This window comes from Colobus angolensis, unplaced genomic scaffold (assembly GCF_000951035.1).
Source record: "Colobus angolensis palliatus isolate OR3802 unplaced genomic scaffold, Cang.pa_1.0 Scaffold153, whole genome shotgun sequence".
Lineage (NCBI taxonomy): Eukaryota > Metazoa > Chordata > Mammalia > Primates > Cercopithecidae > Colobus > Colobus angolensis.
Genome location: NW_012114633.1, coordinates 1,998,635 through 2,019,434, shown reverse-complemented (window position 1 = coordinate 2,019,434; position 20,800 = coordinate 1,998,635). Strand labels below are relative to the sequence as shown.

Sequence of the window (20,800 nt, the reverse complement as noted above, 5' to 3'; positions counted from 1 at the left end):
GAATAACTATAGGACCGATTGCATAGGTTGTCTTGAGGTATAGATTATGTATTAGTATCTAAAGCACTTGTAATAGTGCCTGGTACATAGTGAACACTCAATAAATATTTGCTTTTTTCAGTATAGTTAGTTGTTTATTGTCTCTAGCCTTTCATCAAATACATGCTCTATAAGGACAGAGCCTTAGTCTGGTTCATTACTGAATGACCAGCAACTAAAATAGTGTCGAACATAGGCTGGGTACCATGGCTCACACCTGTAATCCCAGCACTTTTGGGAGGCCAAGGCGGGCAGATCATGAGGTCATGGGTTTGAGACCAGCCTGACCAACATGGTGAAACCCCGACTCTACTAAAAATACAAAAATTAGCTGTACGTGGCGGCACGTGCCTGTAATCCCAGCCACTCAGGAGGCTGAGAAAGGAGAATCACTTGAACTTGGGAGGTGGAGGTTGCAGTGAGCCGAGATTGCACCACTGCACTCCAGCCTGGGTGACAGAGCAAGACTCCGTCTCAAAAAAAAAAAAAAAAAACAGTATTAAGCACCTTATATATATTTGTTGGATGAATTAATGATCACAGAAGTAATTATGTACAGTTGAGAGTTTTTTTGAGAAATAAAGCTTCTGCTTTATTAGAAAATTTTGTCTGAATATTCTGTGCGAATCATTTAAAAATACTTCTAAATAAATACTTTTCCTAAATCTCAGAAAGGCAAACAAAATTATTGGTAGTCAGACTTCTCCTGGTACTGACTTTGTTCAACTTGAAAAAAAAAAATTCTGCTAATTATGAAGGGAGGCAAATGCTGTGATTGGTCTATGTTCCTGTTATTCTTGCTGTACTGCCTAATAACCCCTGCCCCCTACAACCTCAAACTTAGAGTACAACAAGTTGGGTGTTTCACAGTATTACAACTAGGTTTGGAGAGGAAAGTAACATCCTGGCAACCAGTGTTCTAAGAGGTTGAAGAGGAAGCCTGAAGTAGTCTGGGAAAGCATATGGCATGCCACTTCTGCTGTACTCTGTGTAGTCACAGTGGGCACCAGCTTGCACAGTTTCAGGGGCAGAGACACAGATCATACCTCTCAACAGAAAGAGTGTCAAACAATTTGTAATCATTTTATTTTAGACAGCCACGGTCTGATAGATTGTTTTCAGAAATAGCACAATAATTTCTCACCCTGTGTCCACATCCTTGATGAGTCCCCTCTCTCATTTACTCAAGGCTTGGCTGGGAGATGTATTTTGATCAATGGAACAATTAGCAAATACAGCACAACCAGATACTTGAGGATTGTTGATGTATTGGAGTTTGTCCTCTTTTGCTGATCTTGAGAATTTACTATCACCATCATGTGAATGAGCCTGGGTTAGTCTGCTGGATGAGGAGAGACACATGGAATGAACTGCTAGACACAGGAGTGAGGACATCTTAGCCTAGACGGCTGCCAGCAGACAACCAACCCGTGAGCAAGCCCAACAGAGATGAGCCAAGTTGGCTCAGGCCGGAAATATCCAGCTGACACTCGTGATCATGAGCTAATAAATGGTATGTTTTGAGCTGCTGAGTTTTGGGTGATTTGTTATGCAGCAAAAACTAATCAATACAGGGGTGTGATTGATAATATATCCTTTCCCCCACCCAGTTTGGAAGCACTTGTCAAATAGGCACAAGAATCAAGCTGGAGAAGAAGTGGCTTTATATTACTGTTAAAGGCAAGGTTGAGGAAAGTGTCTTTTGGTTTATCACCCAAGTAGGTGTGTTAGTAGTCCTTTGGCACTTTGGTAGTGAGGCAGTGATTGACAATATTAAGCAACTGCTGGCCTCTCCTTGTGTGCATTGCCCCATCTGTCTTTTAGCACTGAGGAGTAGAGCCAGATGTGTGCACAGTGTGGGGAACCCAGAGAGCTAAGTCCTCTGTGCATGGCCCTTTCTTCTGCAAATCTCACTGCTCCGCAAAGTCTTTTTTCTTGTCCTGGGGAGGAGTGAGTAAGGGGCCAGCAGGCTGGGCGAGTTACTCTAAGGAGATCCTTCCACATGGAAACGTAAAGCAAAAGGAAACGGCCACCCTCCTCACAATGGAGATGGAGGATGGAACAGATTACTCTGGATTGCTTTGTTTTTTCGCATTTCTTTTGAATTTATGACACAATTGGCTTATATCTTTATGTGCTATCTCATGGCACATTGTTTAATCTGTGTGTGTGCTGCATTCATGCCATTTTGTATGGAACGTGATTTTACTCTTTTAAATTGTTTGAGATTTACAGCTTTGTTCTTCCTTTTATGTCATATATTTGATTTTATTGATGGAAAGTCATCAATAAAAGGCATGAAACTGCCTGTTAGAACACTTCCTAAAGGAAACTCTGATCAGTTTTCTGGGAATACATGTACTGAGGTGAAATAGAAGACTCCCTGTCTATGGGTCAGTTCTCAGGAGCGAGTGGATATTCCTTAATAAAGTGTCTGTTTTTAATCTGCCTTTTTAGGGTCACAAATCAAAAACTTAAGTCAATACATTGCCTAATTTCTAATACATACAAGGCTGAGCTTTTTTTTTTTTTTTTTTGAGTTTTGAGTTTTAAAGCTCCTGAAGAAGACAGAAATAGTCAATCATTGTTTGTGAAGTATCTGTAGCAATACAACTGAAATACTGAAATTTCAAAAGAGCAGTGCTGTGACTTCGTAATGGGTGCCTTTATATGAAAGTAGATGCTTTCCCTTTATCTCAGTTTTACTTTCTTGTTCTTTTTACAAAATATGTTTGTCATGAAAAAAGACTATTTATCATGAAATGAGACTATATACAAATATTGAAGAAGCCAGGTGTTGAAATATATCTAAATTAACCTCAGATTAATTAATTAATTCATTAATCTGTGTTTATTAGGGTAGTAAATCAAGGTAGTAAAGACCAGATATTTCATTACTTTTATTTCAGGATTGGGTCTAGAATTTTAGATTCAGATACATTCATGAACAAATTTTCAATTATTAGATAAACATTAAATTTGCATGAGAAAACAATCTGTTGTGAAAATACATATATTCTATATGTATATAACAAAACCCTAATAAAAAACAGTAATTACGTATATAATAAGCTATGTTTTTCTTAGTGCTTTAGAGCCCAAGGTAATTTTTCCTGTACAAACACTGGAAACCCTTTCAGAACTTGAATGCAATAGGTCTAGCTATCTTTAATGCTGATTTTATAACTTCAGGATACTGACTTTTGAGTGAAAACTTTGAAGTTGATTTCTTAAAATGCTGCAAAGTGCGGTGGAAGTAGGGGAAGAATTGTAATATCATGGCATGCCAGATGCTTTAGATCCCTCAAAGCAAACCTGCAAATTGATAGAGAATCATGTGAAACCACGGCTGTCGGAGCCCTGAGGTCGATGTTCATACCTTTTTTTGTTTACTATAGTATACATACAAAGTGAATGAATAATTTGTAAGAAGACGTTTGCCCCATTTTTTTAATCTTTAAAATTTGTCATGAGTGAACCTTCCTAGTTGTCAATCTTGAGGGTTATTTTTCAGAAAAAGTATAGGATAGATTTTAGAATATATATCCCAATAAATAAGTAAACATAAGTTCATAATCAGAATTTTCCGCTGAAACTACCATCTGTTATGCCCATTCCTTCACTAGTTGTTTGGTACTTTTTCTTCGGGAGTGATTAAGACAAGAGGAAAAAGGTAGATAAATTATAGTTAGTTAGATCATGGGTACATGCTTGTTGTTTAATGTATCCTTTTGCTTTACTGAGGACGCATAAATTCACTGAAAGAACCTTAATGCCGCTGAGATGCTTTTTTCATAATATTCGTCTTGGAGCAACTGGAGAGGAGGCACGGGGTCTCTGTAGGCCATCAGTTTGAGTGATAGTCTTTCAATCAGTCTTTCATTGTCTTTCTCACTTCACAAGACAAAGCTGATTTTTTTTCATAATTAGCCTTAATCAAGAATTTGGACCACTTCTTTTTCCAGGAGAGGAGAGTATACATAAAATAATGAAGCTTTTATCATACTATCTAACCCTTTCTCTGTTACATCCCAAAGTATGTGATGTGATTTTTTTTTTTCTTCTCAACCAATACATGTCTTTTTATTTATTTGTCTGTTAAAAAAAACTTCATCCTCCAGCAGGTACAGTCTTAGACTATTTCTTTCACACCTTGTGCCTTGGGAAGGCTGTCTCTGACGTGCACAGGCACTATATGTATTGTGGACTAGCTGGTAATGAGTCGAACTAGGAAAGCCCCTACATGACGGCCAGGCTCCGTGTTGATAGTCAGGCAGTGACAGTGCAGTAGGGCAGGGGGGCAGGTTCTGATTCGTTGTTTCTTTGTCCCTGTCCCCTTAACTTCCCCATTAGAGTGGCTTAATATGTTTATCTCTTTCCTTAAAATAGAAATTTATGCTAAATTTAATATAAACTTAAACTCGTATCTTGTGAGGAGGATGTAGCTGCATTAGAATATCTAGAATATCTCTTCTGTACTGAATATCCAGTGTCTAATAATAACTCTTCTTTACTAAATCTTGCTAGCAGAGGCTCAACTGGTGGTGGTAGAAGTACACCTAAGGCAGAAGAGAAGGCTGTGCAAAAGTTCTGCTTTGACTTAATTCGGGGGCACATTTAAGTAAATTAAAATAGTCAGGTGGTGAATCCCTATAGTGAATTGAATTTATGTTCTCTACTTTGAGTAATTATTTGGTATGGCTTCAAGCTGTTAGATTATGTTGGTGCATACACATTTAGGGGAAGAAAACCAATAAGGAATGGTCTTAAGCATGAGTAAATTGTTTGGGGGCAAACATTTTCCCTGATTACTTTTCTACCTGGAAGCTTGTGACTTACGAGAAGAGTCATAAAGAAACTGAAATTGGAGGCTCTAGGGTAATAGAGTAAGTATTTTAAGTGGTAAAACCTTCAGCTGCTTTGTAATAAAAGATTCCTCATCTTGTGATTGAGTTGCTCAGGTGAATTCATGTATTTATTCAAAGTACAGCATTTCCAAGTGTTTAAGGACATAGCCTTTTTTTTTTTGGCTGGAAAATTGTAAAGACTGTAAGCATGATCCCTAGTCACCCAGAGCTTTGAATTCTGGCTCTATTGCTTTTACCAAGACTGGGATGCGAGCCTCATTTTCTTGTATGTAAAATAGGGATTATAAAACCAACCTCAGGGAAGGTGTTCAGGGTAGAATATGATAGTATCATGTTTCACATTTGAATATGAGAGTAATCACTGATGATTTCAGTGTGCACAGTTCACAAAGTACATTTGGCCAGCATTCCTTTTCACATCACACACAAGTGAATATTATTCTTTAACTTGGTAGTTGTTACCTGCTGACTCTTACAGCCATTGCCATTTCTGCACTCTGCAATGTCTGTGAGCATTTATTCAAAAGGTGTCAGACACTAGACTGGCCAGTGTGTTGCTGTTGCACAGTGTAGTGTTGTCATGGGCTTTTTGAAGGTGTTATTTCATGTCTTGACCTACTACAGTTTGCTTTTGTAATGTGATTGTGGTTTTTTGTTTGTTTGTTTTTTGTTTGTTCATTTGTTTGTTTGTTTGTTTGAGACAGAGTCTCACTCTGTCCCCCAGGCTGGAGTGCAGTGACGCAATCTCGGCTCACTGAAAGCTCTGCCTCCTGGGTTCCCGCCATTCTCCTGCCTCAGCCTCCCAAGTAGCTGGGACTACAGGTGCCCGCCACTGCACCCGGCTAATTTTTTGTATTGTTAGTAGAGACAGGGTATCACTGTGTTAGCCAGGGTGGTCTCGATCTCCTGACCTTGTGATCCGCCTGCCTTGGCCTCCCGAAGTGCTGGGATTACAGGCGTGAGGCACCGTGCCCAGCCCCCCTGTAATGTGATTGTGGAAGTGCTGCTAAACAATCGCTTGTCATCATTATAAGGTGCCACTGTAAGGTGAGAGGATAGCAGCTCACCTCGTCCTCACTCACAAAGGCCTTGGCATCTCACTGTGAAGAGAGCTGCTGCTGTTGGTTTGGGTGGCAAGAGCAGCCAGGAACACGTGTGACTTTTGTAGGCCAAGTGGAAGGTCAGCATGTGTCCAGCTGGTGCCAGGCTTCTTCCCAAATCGCTGGCACATAGCGCGTTAGCAGTAGATGACCTGTTTGAAGAGACTTGTGCATGAATGGATGAAGTCAAATGTAGCGTTTATATTTTTTATGTAATCAAGCCACTTTCTTCTAAACTGGAGGAATTTCCTATAAAAATTAGCTTTTCAGTGAAGAATGTGCCCATGCCCTGTGGGTTTTTTCTTCTGAAACTGTTACAGGATCGCACAGAAGCTCAGTCATGTGATAAGTAAAATCGTACTACATCTTTAACATTACGTATTTAGTCTGTCTTCTGCTTTGCACGTCAGTTTTTACATATTAATTGACTGAAACATTCCATTGTTTAGAGATGGTAATTATTACACAATCCTTTTTTCCCTAAGTTATATCCCACTGGTACTTTTCAACCTTTGGGGTTTTTTTGTTTTGTTTTCATGTTTTCTAAATATGAAGGCTTCATTATTTTCCATCTATGATTTAAGGACACTGGCAGTCTTCCAAGTCATATGAGAGCTGGAGAACATGAAAAATCTGCAGCATCCTGCGCCTAATAATTTTTGTATTTACATATTTTTGTTATTTTTCAGTTGGCTTAATTTTTTATGCTTTCTTACGCTGCATCTCTTTATTCTTACAATCTTATGTATTTGGAGCACCCTAGGACTTCTCATTCATCAAATATATGCCCTTTCACTCTACCTAAACTCCTCCGTAAATGCTGGTGTAGGTTCCGGAAATACAAATTAAAAAGTTGAATGATTGTTCCTAGATTAAATGGCACATCTTTCTCTCCCTTACCAAGCATTTTTCGTGACGTTTTAGATTGCAGCCTGATTGGGGGACGTCAAATTTGTGTGTTCTCTAGAATTAGTGCTCAATGATGACATTACTAATTTGGAATTTTGTAGTTGAAGTTTGCCTTTGCCCACAGCCTTTTGTATCACTAGTCAGTGATAAGCAGGGCTCCAGGCAAGAATATCCTCTTCCATTGTACTTTGCCTCGTGCTGTATACTGCCATAGTGAATTCCTTTCTCGTCCCTCCCTTCCTTCCCCCTTCCCCATTTGAAAATTTGGTAAAACCTCAGATTTATGGGTTGAAAATTATCTGGGGTCAGTGAAAATATAATATCAAATGACACCAAATCAATGAGAACCATCTTTCTCTAAGACTTCAAGATATCCACAAACTCTGCTTTGCATCTCCCAGGTAGTGGGCCATGTGGGTGCAAGAGTCCTGATTTCAAATCCTAGTTCCACAGGTTGCCAGCTGAGTTATGTAAACTCCTGAACTATCAGTGTTTTCAGCTATAGAATGATACCTTATAAAATGGTTGTGAGGATTCAGTGGGATACTTTCTGTAAAGCAGTTAGCACATAATAAGATCTCAAAGTGTTAACTAATTTTTTATTATAATTACTAGGTAGACTCATAATTGAATGGCTGTATTTCATTGCTTACATTTGTAATGTTACATTTTCAGGAATTTAATGTCATAAAAAATCAAGAGCATTATTAAAATAAAAATGATATTATCTTTAATCAGCGTGTTGAATGTAACTTATTTATATATTCATTATTTAAAAAGAATGTGACCTGTGTAGGATTTTCATTATGTGAAAATGAAACTCAGTGTGATTTTCGTTAGAGTTGTGCTTCTTCCTGAAGGTAGAACTGAAAATATAGCTTCCTTTATTATTTCATTTTATTAATGCAGAATAGAAAGTGAAAAAGAAAGTGAGAAGGAAAAAAAGCATGGTGGATTTGAAGGTGAAACAAATGCCATACTATGATTTAACTCTTCTCTTTAGATCTTTTAGAGAAATCTCGGGTTGTTAAACAGCCAAGAGGTGAAAGAAACTTCCATGTGTTCTATCAACTGCTCTCTGGTGCCTCTGAAGAGCTCCTCAGTAAGTCTCTGTTTCTGTGTTGTTGTTGTTGTTGTTGTTGGAGCTGGGAGTCTCACTATGTTGCCCAGGCAGATCTCTAATTCCTGAGCTCAAGTGATCCTCCTGCCTTGGCCTCCCGGAGTGCTAGGATTACAGGCCTCGTGCCTGAATTGTTTCTGTGTTTTAATTTTCAGTGTCACAGCACTTTCTGAAGCATTCTCTTTAAAACATATTCCATATGCTTTGCCCCTTCCTTCTCAAGAATTTTCCATGATTCTAGTTGAAGTGAAGAACATAGTGTGTTGGCTTCTACCACACCCCAGGGTATGTGTAATATTCTTATACCTCACCAGATACTGTGCCATACATCTCCGATGTGTTGAGGACTGTGCAGATGATTCAGTTGACACAAGTGGGATTTCAGCAGCTAGAACTACCTCAGTCTGGACTTCGCCAAAGCCGATTAGTAGGGCAGGGACTGATCATACATTTAAAATATAAAATGGAAGAATATATTTTTTCTCTTTGGGGAGAGAAAATTATCAGCGTTCTAATTAAATGAGTACAATTATATAAAAACAAATTGTTAGGCGAATATTTAAAAATAGTGGAGAAGACATTTTGCAGTTGATACAAGAGATAAAAATCTGGCCTTTGGAATTTTAGAGAATTAGCATAATACCACAAAGATACTATCTAATAGCCAATAGCTAAATGATGAAAAGTAGTGAACAAATAGTTCAAACAAGAAGAGCTGTGAAAAGTCAGTACCACTTAGGAAAAGTCATCTTCACTAATAATCAACAAATGCAAATTAAAACAGCCCTGAAGTATCTACTATGCGTATATTAGCAAAAGGTATTAAGGATCAAGCTAGCAGAGTTGTCACTGATCTGCTTGGAGCTTGTGGTGTACTGATCTGCTCAGAGCTGTGGGTGTTACTTCAAAGCGAGGACTTCTTACAATTAGAGGCTGCCATCCAATCACACCACTTTTTGGACTATATGCCAACAAAATAATTCAAATGAATCCAAAAAACAATTGGTATGAAGACATTTATCACTGCCCTATATTTATTATTATAAACTAGAGAGAACCCAAATATCCAATGGTGAAGGAATCACCAGGCAGACATCATATGTTATAATGAAATAATACATTGAAGATATTTTTTATGATAAAAACTCGAAAGAGACTTATCTAGATAAGTGTAAAACAAAGTGTGCTATCACAGTGATAAAAGTCATTTTAAGAATATGCCATTAACTGATATTTGGGTATAATTTTTGTTCTTTTGATTCAGTACTTAATCCCAAAGCCATTTTACCGATGTGAACAAGATATCAAAGGGAATGAGATATTAAAGATTGGATTTATTGAAGCAACCTAACAGCTTATGTCTTTGATTCAATAGATAAACTTAAGCTGGAGAGGGATTTCAGCAGATACAACTACCTGAGTCTGGATTCGGCCAAAGTGAATGGAGTGGATGATGCAGCAAATTTTAGAACTGTGCGGGTAAGATGTAGTGCTTTCATCAGGCTTTAAACTGCATGCCACTGCTTTGCTTAGCGGGAGCTGGTGCCAATTCTGAGTTTTCTTTAAAATGTAGCTCATTCTCCCTGAGGTTTTAGAATTATACAAGAATTCTATTTTTGTTACTTTGATTTTTTTACTAGCTCAAAAATCACACAAGATTGTGAAGGCCATGCTTTTATTAGAGCGGGTGATTTTACCATTTATCATAAGGAGCTTTCTTATTATATTATCCTGGGGTTTGACTCCTTTAAGGTTATTTTTAAATTCCAAATTTTTTTATGGCAAAAGTTCATTTCCAACTGCCTTTGGATCATGTTAAATCAAAACTACTTTTGAGACAGAAAAAAATCTCATTTTTATACAGTTTTAGAAACTCATATATAAACCAGAGCGTTTAGCATTCCACATTCATTAGAAAAGATGATTTTAAATAACACTATACTCTGTTTTCTGTCTTAATGTGTGGTAACTGGGATTTACTTGCAAATGAGACAGCTGTGGTGATGGGGAAAGGGGAGAGTAGGATGAATTATAGATAAAACAAAATTGGCATCCGTTAATTGTTGAGGGTGAGTGAAAGGACATGTGGGTTCTTTCCCTGCTCTCTCTACTTCTGTATATGTTTGACAATAATAACAAAACTTGCATTACTCCCATTGCTATGTAGCCTAGCCATTTTTAAAAAGCCAGCTGTTCTCAAAAAGAAAGTATCTCTCAGAGTATGTCATTTTAGAAAACTATATAAACATCTTCATATGGAAGCAATAGTCTGTTGATCCCTGGACATGATTTTGTTTAAACCTTGAGTCCAAGACTGGTTTTAGAACCACTTTGCTTGGCACGTAGTTAGCACTCTGTAAAAATTTATGAATGAACAGATGCCTCCTGTTACCCAGTATCTTGGGCTGGGCACTTCACCTTTGCAAACCACAGTTTTTCTGATATGTAAAATGAGTGAAGAGCTTTTCTTTGTATGGAGTTGTACAAGTTGGTTTTGTTTCTAGTAGCAAAACCTCAGTGTAAAAAAAACAACATATATACAAACTGAGCTGCTGTGGTTGAAGTGGAGGTGGACACCCAAGGCTCTGCTCTCATCCCCCTGTTTCTTCTGTCTTCCTCTTTACATGCCCCCCCAACCCCCACCACAGCACCAGAGGTCCCCCAGGGTTCCTCGAATCACAGTTGGAACCCACTGAATTCGATATAGCTTTGTCTTTTATGGGTTTTTTTCCCCCAGAAATAAATCTGTAATATGATTCATTTTAAAAAAGAAAAGAACAGAAAAGGAAAGAACTACGGGGAAAAAAATAGTTGCTTTTTTTTTCTCTCCCCAGAATGCCATGCAGATTGTGGGCTTTATGGATCATGAAGCTGAGTCTGTCTTGGCAGTGGTGGCAGCGGTGTTGAAACTGGGGAACATTGAGTTCAAGCCTGAATCTCGAGTGAATGGTCTAGATGAAAGCAAAATCAAAGATAAAAATGGTACATCCGCGGAGAATCAACTTTGTTTAGGAAACTTGCTTTGAACTTCTGCCCAGTTTTTAATGTAGAAAGTAAAACTTCTGCTTTGCATTGGTGTGAGAAAGCTTTCTAATGAAACTGAGCAGAAATAGAATTGTAGCTAAGCTTTGTTTTTTGATGTATATGTTTTATACTGATCTGTTTGATTATGATTTAGAAAGAACATCCTAAGCCTTCAAAATTATTACTAGCAGCACGTGTACAGTCACTTTTTGTGTCCATCCCCCACCTTCCCACAGAGTTAAAAGAAATTTGTGAATTGACCGGCATTGATCAGTCAGTTCTAGAACGAGCATTCAGTTTCCGAACAGTTGAAGCCAAACAGGAGAAAGTTTCAACTACACTGAATGTGGCTCAGGTGGGTGAAACATAATGTACAGAAGAAAGTTTCTTAAAAGTCTGTGCTATTTTCATATAAGTATAAAGAAAGATTTTAGTTTACAAGCTGTTATCTCAATCATTGTACTATATTCTAGGCATTGGCAACAGAGCAGTAAACTAAACAGATAAGGATCTCTGCCCTCATGGAGCTTAAAATTCTGGTAGAGGGAATTAGATAATAATCAGTAGAAGTAAGAAATAAGTGCTGTAGCAAACTAGGTAAGATCAATGAGCTCCCTGGGCCAGGGAAGGAGACTCGAAGTGAGGTGGGAGATGACTGGAGGGTTTTGAGCAGAACAGTGGCATGACTGCCTTGTATTTCAGAGGGTCACTCTGGTTGTGATGTGGAGAGCAGAGGGTCAGGGAAAAAGGAGTGAAAGCGAGGGACCTTCAAGGAGATGTGCACTAAGCCAGAGAAGATGGTGGCTTGAACCAGGTAGTTGCAGTGGAGTCAGTGAGAAGTGGTCACATTGTGGATGTTGTTTGAGGGTAGAGGCAACAGGACTTGCTGGTGCTAGCTGGTTTAAGAGAAAGAGAACAATCAAGGGTGATTTAATGTTTTGGCCCAAGCAACTGGAAACATGGAGTTGTCATTTACTGATTTGGAGAAGACAGTTTTGTGGTCAAGTGGCCAAATTAGCCTCCCTGCCTTACTTCTTGAACCCCCTCTACCCTTGATATTGGGGCCAGTGAAGTCGTTAGTCTTTCTAAGACACACATCTGAGCTGCTGCCTTCTCTCCTTTTGCTTCAGGTTAAGTGGGTGGGTGTTTGGATGGTTGCATGCCTGTGTGCATACATGTATACCCAGGCAGCTTCTGCAGTCCCTTTCACTAAATCCCTTTGTGCTATGGCTTACACATTTTCCCACCAGTCAATGACTCAGACTAGAATTAAATTACTAACTTAGGACTTCCACTCAGGCCCACTTTGTCCAGCTGTATTCTTGTTGTCTCATCCTCCTTATAACTATCCATAAAGCCTCCATTAATAGTAGGGTGGAGCCAGGCTTTTGCTCTCTGTTGCTGAACCAGCCTTTCCTACTGTAATGCAAGAATGCCTTTGTGTTCTTAGCTTTCAACATTGATATCTTATTTTAGGTGAGTTATTTTGGCTGTGGCAAATACCATAACTTTATATATATGGAAATTTGGTTTGTAGCAATCCTTTCCTAGCTATAGCCTTTGCCTGTCCTTCCTCCTAAGTTACTGCTTTTGCTGTCATATCTGTCCAGGTCATTCTCACTAATTCACAGTCGGATATGGAGTAGCTTACTTAATTAAGAAAATGCTGCTGAGAGCCTGTACAGCACAAGCCCACACATAGGCCATGGGTAGGGAAGTAAGGGATTAGGGAAGACCTCATGGAGACAATCAAAGGATTTAGATGTGTAAAGTATGGCTGAAAGGGCATATCAAAAAGAAAACATTGAGAAAAGCCAGATTTGAGAACCTGGATTGATCAGGCTTGGCTACAGCTATAGCTGTGTGAAGGGATTCAGAGCAATGTGGCTGGAAAGGTGAAGTCTGCAGCCAGAGTGGCAAATCTGCAACAGTAGTTCTTAAACTTGAACGTGCATCAAAATCACCTGGTGGACTGACTAAACACGGTTTGCAGACCTCACCCCCAGTGTTTGATTCAGTGGATCTGGGGTAGGACTGAGGAATTTGCGTTTCTAATAAATTCCAAAGTGACACTGCTGCTGCTGCTGGTCTAGGATCACATTTTGAGAGCCACCGAGTTTGGACATTTTCAGTAGCCAGAGTGGGAATTGTTAAGGCTGTAAGGAAGCCATGAAAAAGCCTGTATAGGCTGGGCGCGGTGGCTCAAGCCTGTAATCCCAGCACTTTGGGAGGCCGAGGCGGGCGGATCACGAGGTCAGGAGATCGAGACCATCCTGGCTAACACGGTGAAACCCCGTCTCTACTAAAAAATACAAAAAATTAGCCGGGCGAGGTGGCGGGCGCCTGTAGTCCCAGCTACTCGGGAGGCTGAGGCAGGAGAATGGCGTAAACCCGGGAGGCGGAGCTTGCAGTGAGCTGAGATCCGGCCACTGCACTCCAGCCTGGGCGACAGAGCGAGACTCCGTCTCAGAAAAAAAAAAAAAAAAAAGAAAAAGCCTGTATTGTTTAGAAAGGCCCTTTAGGAATATGTATATTTTGAATCTTTTTAAAATTGTGTGTTTTACTCTTGCTTTTTAAATCATCCTTTATGGGAACCAGGCCCAGGTACCTCTGACTTTCTAAGCTTATTTTAGGCACCTTACATCACTGAAGAAGACTTCCACGTTTTCTTAACCTTTGGCATAAAAGAATTTGGCTAGAGATCCTCAGCTATTCGGCTCCTTAGTCAACTGGGTTTTTTGTTTTGTTTTGTTTTGTTTTTTATGTAGTATTCAGAGTATCTGGTTCCACTGATCTGTTGCCTGGGAGGTTTTGATTCCTGTGAAAAGTGATTTGTTTTACTAGCCTTTCCTCATAGTTTCAATTCCTGGGCCCCAGCATCACCTTTATTGTCCCACGCCTCCTTTTCCCAAGGCGTTTAGACCTTTCTCTAGATAGGAGGACTAATACTGAAATAATAGAAACTCAAGACAAGAGTTTTTCAGCTTCTCCTAAACACTCTTTCCTTGGCTTCTGATGTCCTCTGAAATCTGATCCCACACAGCTTACCTCAGTTTATTCCTTGCTAGTTCTGTGTACCTGGTGCCTCTCCTCCTGCCTGCCCGTCGCCCCCCATGCCATGCTCATTCCTTCTGTCCATCTAAATGCTCTACCTGATTGTGCCCCATCCAAGGAGACTTCTTTGATCAAATAGGCCTCCTGAGACACCCCCCACCCCCATCAGAACCCCCTTTTCTTTGCAGTTTGGCACCTGCCCTCTGCTTGTTTCCTCTGTGTTAGTTTGATCTCCTTAGCTCAACTCTAAGCTCCTGGAGGGTGGGCCCCACGTCTGTGCATCTCTGAGTCTCCCCTTGCTTGTCACTTGCCGTCCTGGACCATGCCTGTTGTTACTGTCCATGTCTGCAGCACGTTCCACCTGGACTTTTCCTCTGTGAGTTTTGTGCAGCTGCAGAAGTGCATGGTCTTTTCATAGGGTGCTTTGAAACTGAGATGGTAAATTAGTGCACTTTGAATCTTCCCTCATTTCTACACACCATATTAGTGGTCCTTAAGTGGGAATAGACATTCCTTCCCTTACTGCTTGATAGGATATTATTGTGGAGATTAGGTGGTGTGAATCAGGCTCAGGAAGTCAGGGGCGGCACATTGGCAGCTAGGTGGCAAATTGGCAGCCCCTAGGGCCAGGTAAAGCTCAGTATTTTTAGTTGACTAAAGGGTAGTATTTTCTTTGGTTTTGTTTGCTCTTTAAATGTTGAATTTGAGTGCCTTTAGCCTGGAATGCATCCTCTAACCCCGACAGAGAGAGCCATCATTTCCTGTTCATTTCTATCACACAGTCTCTGGAAGCATTTGAGTTTGAGATCCCTGGAATAAATATTGTTGAAGGAACCAAAGAAGATTAATATTGGCTGTTAATACACTTTAAAAAATATAAAGCAGTTTACCAGAAGAAATTGTCACTGTTAGTTCAGTTGCTTATTGAAATGGTGGCTTGTTGAAAGTAGACAGCATATAACTAAAAAAAGCTGGATGACATTAAGATAAAAAAGGGCTCATCAACAAATACATGGTGTTTTGAGATAACTTCAATTCATAAGAAGAAAAAGGAAAGGATTTGGAAATTATATAGGCTCATGAGGTAGTAGTAGACGAAAAGGATACTTCAGAAAGCAATATAAGTACATCTGTAGACTGTGTACTAGGCATTATTCTAAGCACTTAAATGACCTATTTTAAGAAAGTAAAAACTAGAAGAAAGGGTACTGAGGAAAGATGCATCTCAATTATATTCTGATTTCTCTGAGCATTTGACGTGCATTTTCTACTATGAAAGCATTCCCTCCCTTGTTTGTTTGTTTGTTTGTTTGTTGCCAACTCCTAAGTATATTCTCTAACCCTAATTGGAGTAGGGAGGGAGGTTTGGAATTTGCATGGAAATGTCAGATGAAGGGAAAAGGTGTTATCTTCAGCTGTGTTATGTTGCCAGGGAAGTGAATGTGTTAATTAAAGTTGTTACATTTTATTTAGGAAGAAATGTAGAGAAAGTATTGCCACATAATCTAACAAGTTGTGCTCTTTGTAAAATAAAAACGTACTGATTAATTTTAACAGTAATACCCAACTTTTTACTTACAAGCAGCAAAATACACACATATGGCCAGCACGTTGAAAATAGAAACAAAAACCTCAAGTTTTTTCTCTCCCAAGGCCAGTTCCTTGTTAGGCTGCTGACACCCAACCTCCAGGCCTCCCAGGATGCTGGTATTAAACATCTCATTAGTACGTACCTACTGTATGCTCTGGGCACTTGGTACATTTAAGGGTGTTTAGATTCTGCTGTCCAAACCTGACTTTCTCCAGCCTTTGGATTCTAAGAGTCATAGAGATGCATGTCTGCTGCCTCTTTGTCAAGTAGTTCTGAATAGCTTTAAAAGGAGATAAGCGCATAAGGGGGTTATGTTCATTCTATAACTTAAAAGAACTCATTGTGGAAGTTTTTTTTTAATACTCAAAACGATTAGTGTGGCCAGGCATGGTGGCTCATGCCTCTCTAATTCCAGCACTTTGGGAGGCTGAGGTGGGTGGATCACCTGAGGCCAGGAGTTCAAGACCAGTCTGGCTAACAAGGCAAAAACCCTGTACTAAAAATACAAAAATTAACGGGGCATGGTGGCACATGCCTGTAGTCCCAGCTATTTAGGAAGCTGAGGCATGAAAATCCCTTGAACCCAGGAGGCGGAGGTTGCAGTGAGCTGAGATTGTGCTACTGCACTCCAGCCTGGGCAACAGAGTGAGAGTCTGTCTCCAAAAAAATTTTAAAATAAAAAAAAAAGATTGAGTGAAGAAAAGAAATTTACAGATTCCATCAGTCAAAGACGTTTTAATATATCTCCTTTGAATTTCCATTTCTGTGTATAAGGGTTTTAAAAAATGTTATCATATTAAGTATACAGTTGTTTAATTTTTGCATTAGATGAGCATTTCCATTTCATTACCTGATTTTCACAACCATCACTCTCTGATGACTGTAACATTACTCTCAGGGCATGTTTCTCTTACTACCCCCTATTGTTGGACATCTAAATTGCGTCTGATTTTTCTCTGTTCCATGACATTGAAATAAATATCTTTGTGGTGAAAGTTTTTTGCAGTATTTAAAATTAGTTTCCTGGTTTGTGAAAAAGTGTAACTGTGTATAAACAATTTGCCTTATTCTCTTAACGACTTGATTGTTTATGGCACAATAAAACTGGTTCTGCAAAGAAATGTAAAATAAAAGCGCTTTGAATATTTTTTTAAAATATCTTTATGATTTTATTGAAAGTACGCATTGTGGAATTGTGAGTGTTAAGTTTTGTTTCTTTGTTTTTTAATAGGCTTATTATGCCCGTGATGCTCTGGCTAAAAACCTCTACAGCAGGTTGTTTTCGTGGTTGGTAAATCGAATCAATGAAAGCATTAAGGTACTGAATTTCTATGAGCAAAATCAGTTGTAATAAATGATATTCACAGTATAAACATTAAGTTGAATAAAGTTTAAATTTATAATCAAATAATTGATTACCACTTATAAAGATTATTCCTTAAAAGGAGTTTACCATGTATAAGATTGAAATTTGTCAGGGATTTGGTTTATTTTGTTTTTCCATTTGTGTTGCTTCTGACTGGTGAATAGTCAGGTGGTCTTTGTGGAGTTACTCTGGGGGTCGGCGCCACAGGTTCTGGCCTGGCTCACCTGCTAACTAGTTGTACACACTTCGCTGAAAATGTCACTTTACTTCACTAGATCATAATCTAATCATTATTAAAATGAAGGTGTTGGACTAGGTGATTTCGAAAGGCACCACTAATGCCTTCTTTAAATATATCACCTATTATTAAAATTTCTAAAAGTTCTATAGCAATGCCCCATCTCATAAGTTTTTTAAAAAAACAGCTAAATTACAGTTATTTTCTTACTTAAGAAACATGATTAACTTGTAATATATATCTATGTTCCTTAGATGCTTGTAGTGTTACATTTCATGCCTTAATTAACCCTTTAATTTGAAACTTTTTTAAGGCACAAACAAAAGTGAGAAAGAAGGTCATGGGTGTTTTGGACATTTATGGCTTTGAGATTTTCGAGGTAAGATTTAAAAATTTTTTTGTAATGTCTTTAGTAAAGTGGAATGGTTGGAAATTAAATCCTGTCTTATACAGACATTATAAGTAACTGTAACTTTGAATCTACAAATAATCTTTGTGTAGATGTAACACACTGTCACTTTGAATCTACCAAGTAATCTTTGTGTAGATGTAACAACATTTGGTTGTGTATTCCTGCATGTGTGCCAGAGAGAGAGAGAGAGTGTGTGTGTGTGTGTGTGTGTGTTTGTTGTGTGTATGCTGAGAGCCAGCATTTTTGAGACAGTGCTGCTTAAAAAGAACTTGTATTAGTACCTGACTTTTGAAATTGCGTATTTAGATTTCTAACTATGAGGCTTCCAACAAGCTACATGAGTATGGCTGTGGCCATTTGTGTGTGGTTTAGAAAGTGTGGCAGGTTGGTGCCATAAAGAAAGCCACAGGAGGGCTGGACATAGGTTCTGGCCTGGCCAGGGCTGGTCATTTCATCTGTGAGACTCGGGGAAAGAGGGTTTGGATTAGGTGACTTGTTGAGTCTCATCATTGTGATCTTATGATAATGAACTCTGCTACAGAGGTTGAAATAATTTCTGCTGAAGCTCATAGTGAATTTTTTAAATGATTCTATGCTTGTTACAGATTAAGTATTTAAACCATTTGTGCTTGGTTAAGCAACACATATACCCAAAATTAGAATGATATAGAGAAGATGAGCATGGCCCCTGAAAAAAGTGATTTGGAAAATAAAATAATCATTATGTACTTATGTTAAAATTTCCTTTTTGCCCCCCTGCTAACTTTGACATTTAGAAGGAGTTTTAAGGATCTATTAAAACATTTATTCTCACTTTTAGGAGTGGCATTTTAGTTTGGTTCAGGGAAATAAGAAGTAGATCAGGCTCCTTATTTCTTAATTCTCCCCCACAAGTAAGATTTGTGAATTTCTTTAAGGAACCAGACTCTGCCCAGAATGTTCCCAAAGAATTTACATGTTCTAGAAAATCAGGGTCACAGAATCACAGAAAAAAACATCAGATCATTCCTTTCACCTAAACCAGACCTTGCTAGCGAATGCCTTTTTGTTAGTATGTTCTCCCTCAATCGTATTCTATATTTAATAGTTAATGGAAGGTACTAATTGAGGGCCCACTCTTTGTAAGCATTGTGGCAAGTGGTGTATGTATTGTCTGATTTATTTTTCAAAACAGCCTCATGATGTAGCTGTTATTATTACGAATCCCATTTTACAGATAAGAAAGTAAAGTTCCCCAGGTCAAGTAACTCCCTAGGGTTATACAGCTACTTAGTGGCAGACTCAGCACCTAAACTCCAGGCACTTTTAATATTTTCATTTATTGCTTTTCTTTCTTACTAAGATTGAGACCAGGGGCACTTCCTCACCTTTCTTCCCAAAGTAACAGGTTCCCCAATATCTGGAAGTAAGAAAGAAAGAAATACGGTAAGTGTCTTGACTCCCCTATTTCTCTGCCATCATCATCACTGCAAGCTCCTGGCCAGCACTGGGTGCCTTCCTAGATGGAAGTGTGTGTGCTGGTGGCTGTGCCCATGGGGTCCCTGGAACAGAGTTCTTCAGCACAGCATCTGCTTGTATTGTTGCCCATTTAGCAGAATCTACAAAGGAAAGCTACCAATTCCTTGGTAGAAAGGGAAGAGGTTTCTGAGTTAAGAGAAATGCTTGAGTACACTCAGAAATGACTGCCGATATTAATTTCTTTCTAGTGAGACCTCAGGTTACTGTCACTAAATGGGCCGAGTGTCAAAGTCATTCTTTACAGTTGGCAGGGAAAAGGACTTATTACCTGACACATTGCTGTGCTGATGTAGATTTAAATGTTTTCACGAGCAGGGGAGATGGTAAGCAGAGATTGCACTGGAAAGTTAGATTAAGAGGATACATTCAATGACATTTCTAAAGTCAAAGAAACTGATTTTGTTTTAATTTTGCTAGAAAAAGATTATTGATCTTAAGCTAATGGGCAAGGGCTTAATATCATGTCACAACACATGGAAACTTTAAAAAAAATAGGTTAATGAGATTATGATGGGATATCTAGTTGACTTTGTCTTCCAGTAGGTCCTAAGATCTAATTAGCCCTGGGAAAAGAAATGCTTATAACACTCAAAGGAAACTGAGTTATAACTCATAAACAATTTGAGTCATTTCTCAAGTATTTATTGAGTTACCAGATACCAGTAGTAAACATAACGAAGATATTCCTTGTCTGCATGGATTTTAGAGTCTTGGCCCTAAGATTGAGAGTCTCTTGTTGCCAGAGGACACATCCTATCAGGTAGAAAAGTCTAATCAGGAAACTACATTATGTTTTAAAAGTTTGTTTGCTACAGACCTAATCAGAACAGAAGTCAGATGTTCCCGTGTAAACATCCTTTAACTTGGTGCTGGGTGAAATACCCTATACCCTTCAGCAATCCAAGAATATTTTTCACTTCTGGTTAATTCAAGTTTCTCTCCATACCTGTGTTGCTGAAGGTGTCCTCCTTCTGCAAGTTATACCATCATTTTTCTCAACTCTGTTTCAACTAGACTTAACTTCAGTTTATGAAAATGCCTACGTTATATTTCCTTTTTTTTTCTTTTTTGTGATGGAGTCTTGCTGTGTCACCAGGCTGGAGTGCAGTGGCGCAATCTCGGCTCACTGCAACCTCTGCCTCCCGGGTTCAAGTGATTTTCCTCCAACACCACGCCCAGCTAATTTTTGTATTTTTAGTAGAGACAGGGTTTCGCCATGTTGGCCAGGCTGGTGTCGGTCTTTTGACCTTGTGATCCAGCCGCCTCAGCCTCCCAAAGTGCAGGGATCACAGGCATGAGCCACGGCGCCCGCCTGGCTGCCTGCGTTATATTTCTAAATATTCTTCCTTTCTTCAGAGGATTACTCTATTTCAGTGGTTCTCATAGAGCTGTGCATTGGCATCACCTGGGGAGCTTTTGCACATTCAGATGTCTAGGCTGTACCCAGAGCAATTATATCAATCTCTGGAGGATGGGGCCGCAGCAGCAATATTTTTCTTTTTTTTTTTTTGAGGCGGAGTCTCGCTCTGTCGCCCGGACTGTAGTGCAGTGGCCGGATCTC

General features: G+C 39.1%; 1 protein-coding gene across 4 annotated transcripts in view; it reads left to right on the top strand.

Annotated features, from left to right (window-relative positions):
- MYO1B (myosin IB) overlaps positions 1–20,800 on the top strand; it is a 184,379-nt gene that overhangs the window by 112,012 nt on the left and 51,567 nt on the right. For all 4 annotated transcript variants that reach the window (XM_011936421.1, XM_011936423.1, XM_011936424.1 and 1 more), the window contains exons 8-13: positions 7,920–8,018; positions 9,412–9,515; positions 10,871–11,018; positions 11,297–11,415; positions 16,937–17,023; positions 17,623–17,688. In XM_011936421.1, the coding sequence (XP_011791811.1) occupies positions 7,920–8,018; positions 9,412–9,515; positions 10,871–11,018; positions 11,297–11,415; positions 16,937–17,023; positions 17,623–17,688 (623 nt within the window). The remainder of the gene's footprint in view (positions 1–7,919; positions 8,019–9,411; positions 9,516–10,870; positions 11,019–11,296; positions 11,416–16,936; positions 17,024–17,622; positions 17,689–20,800) is intronic.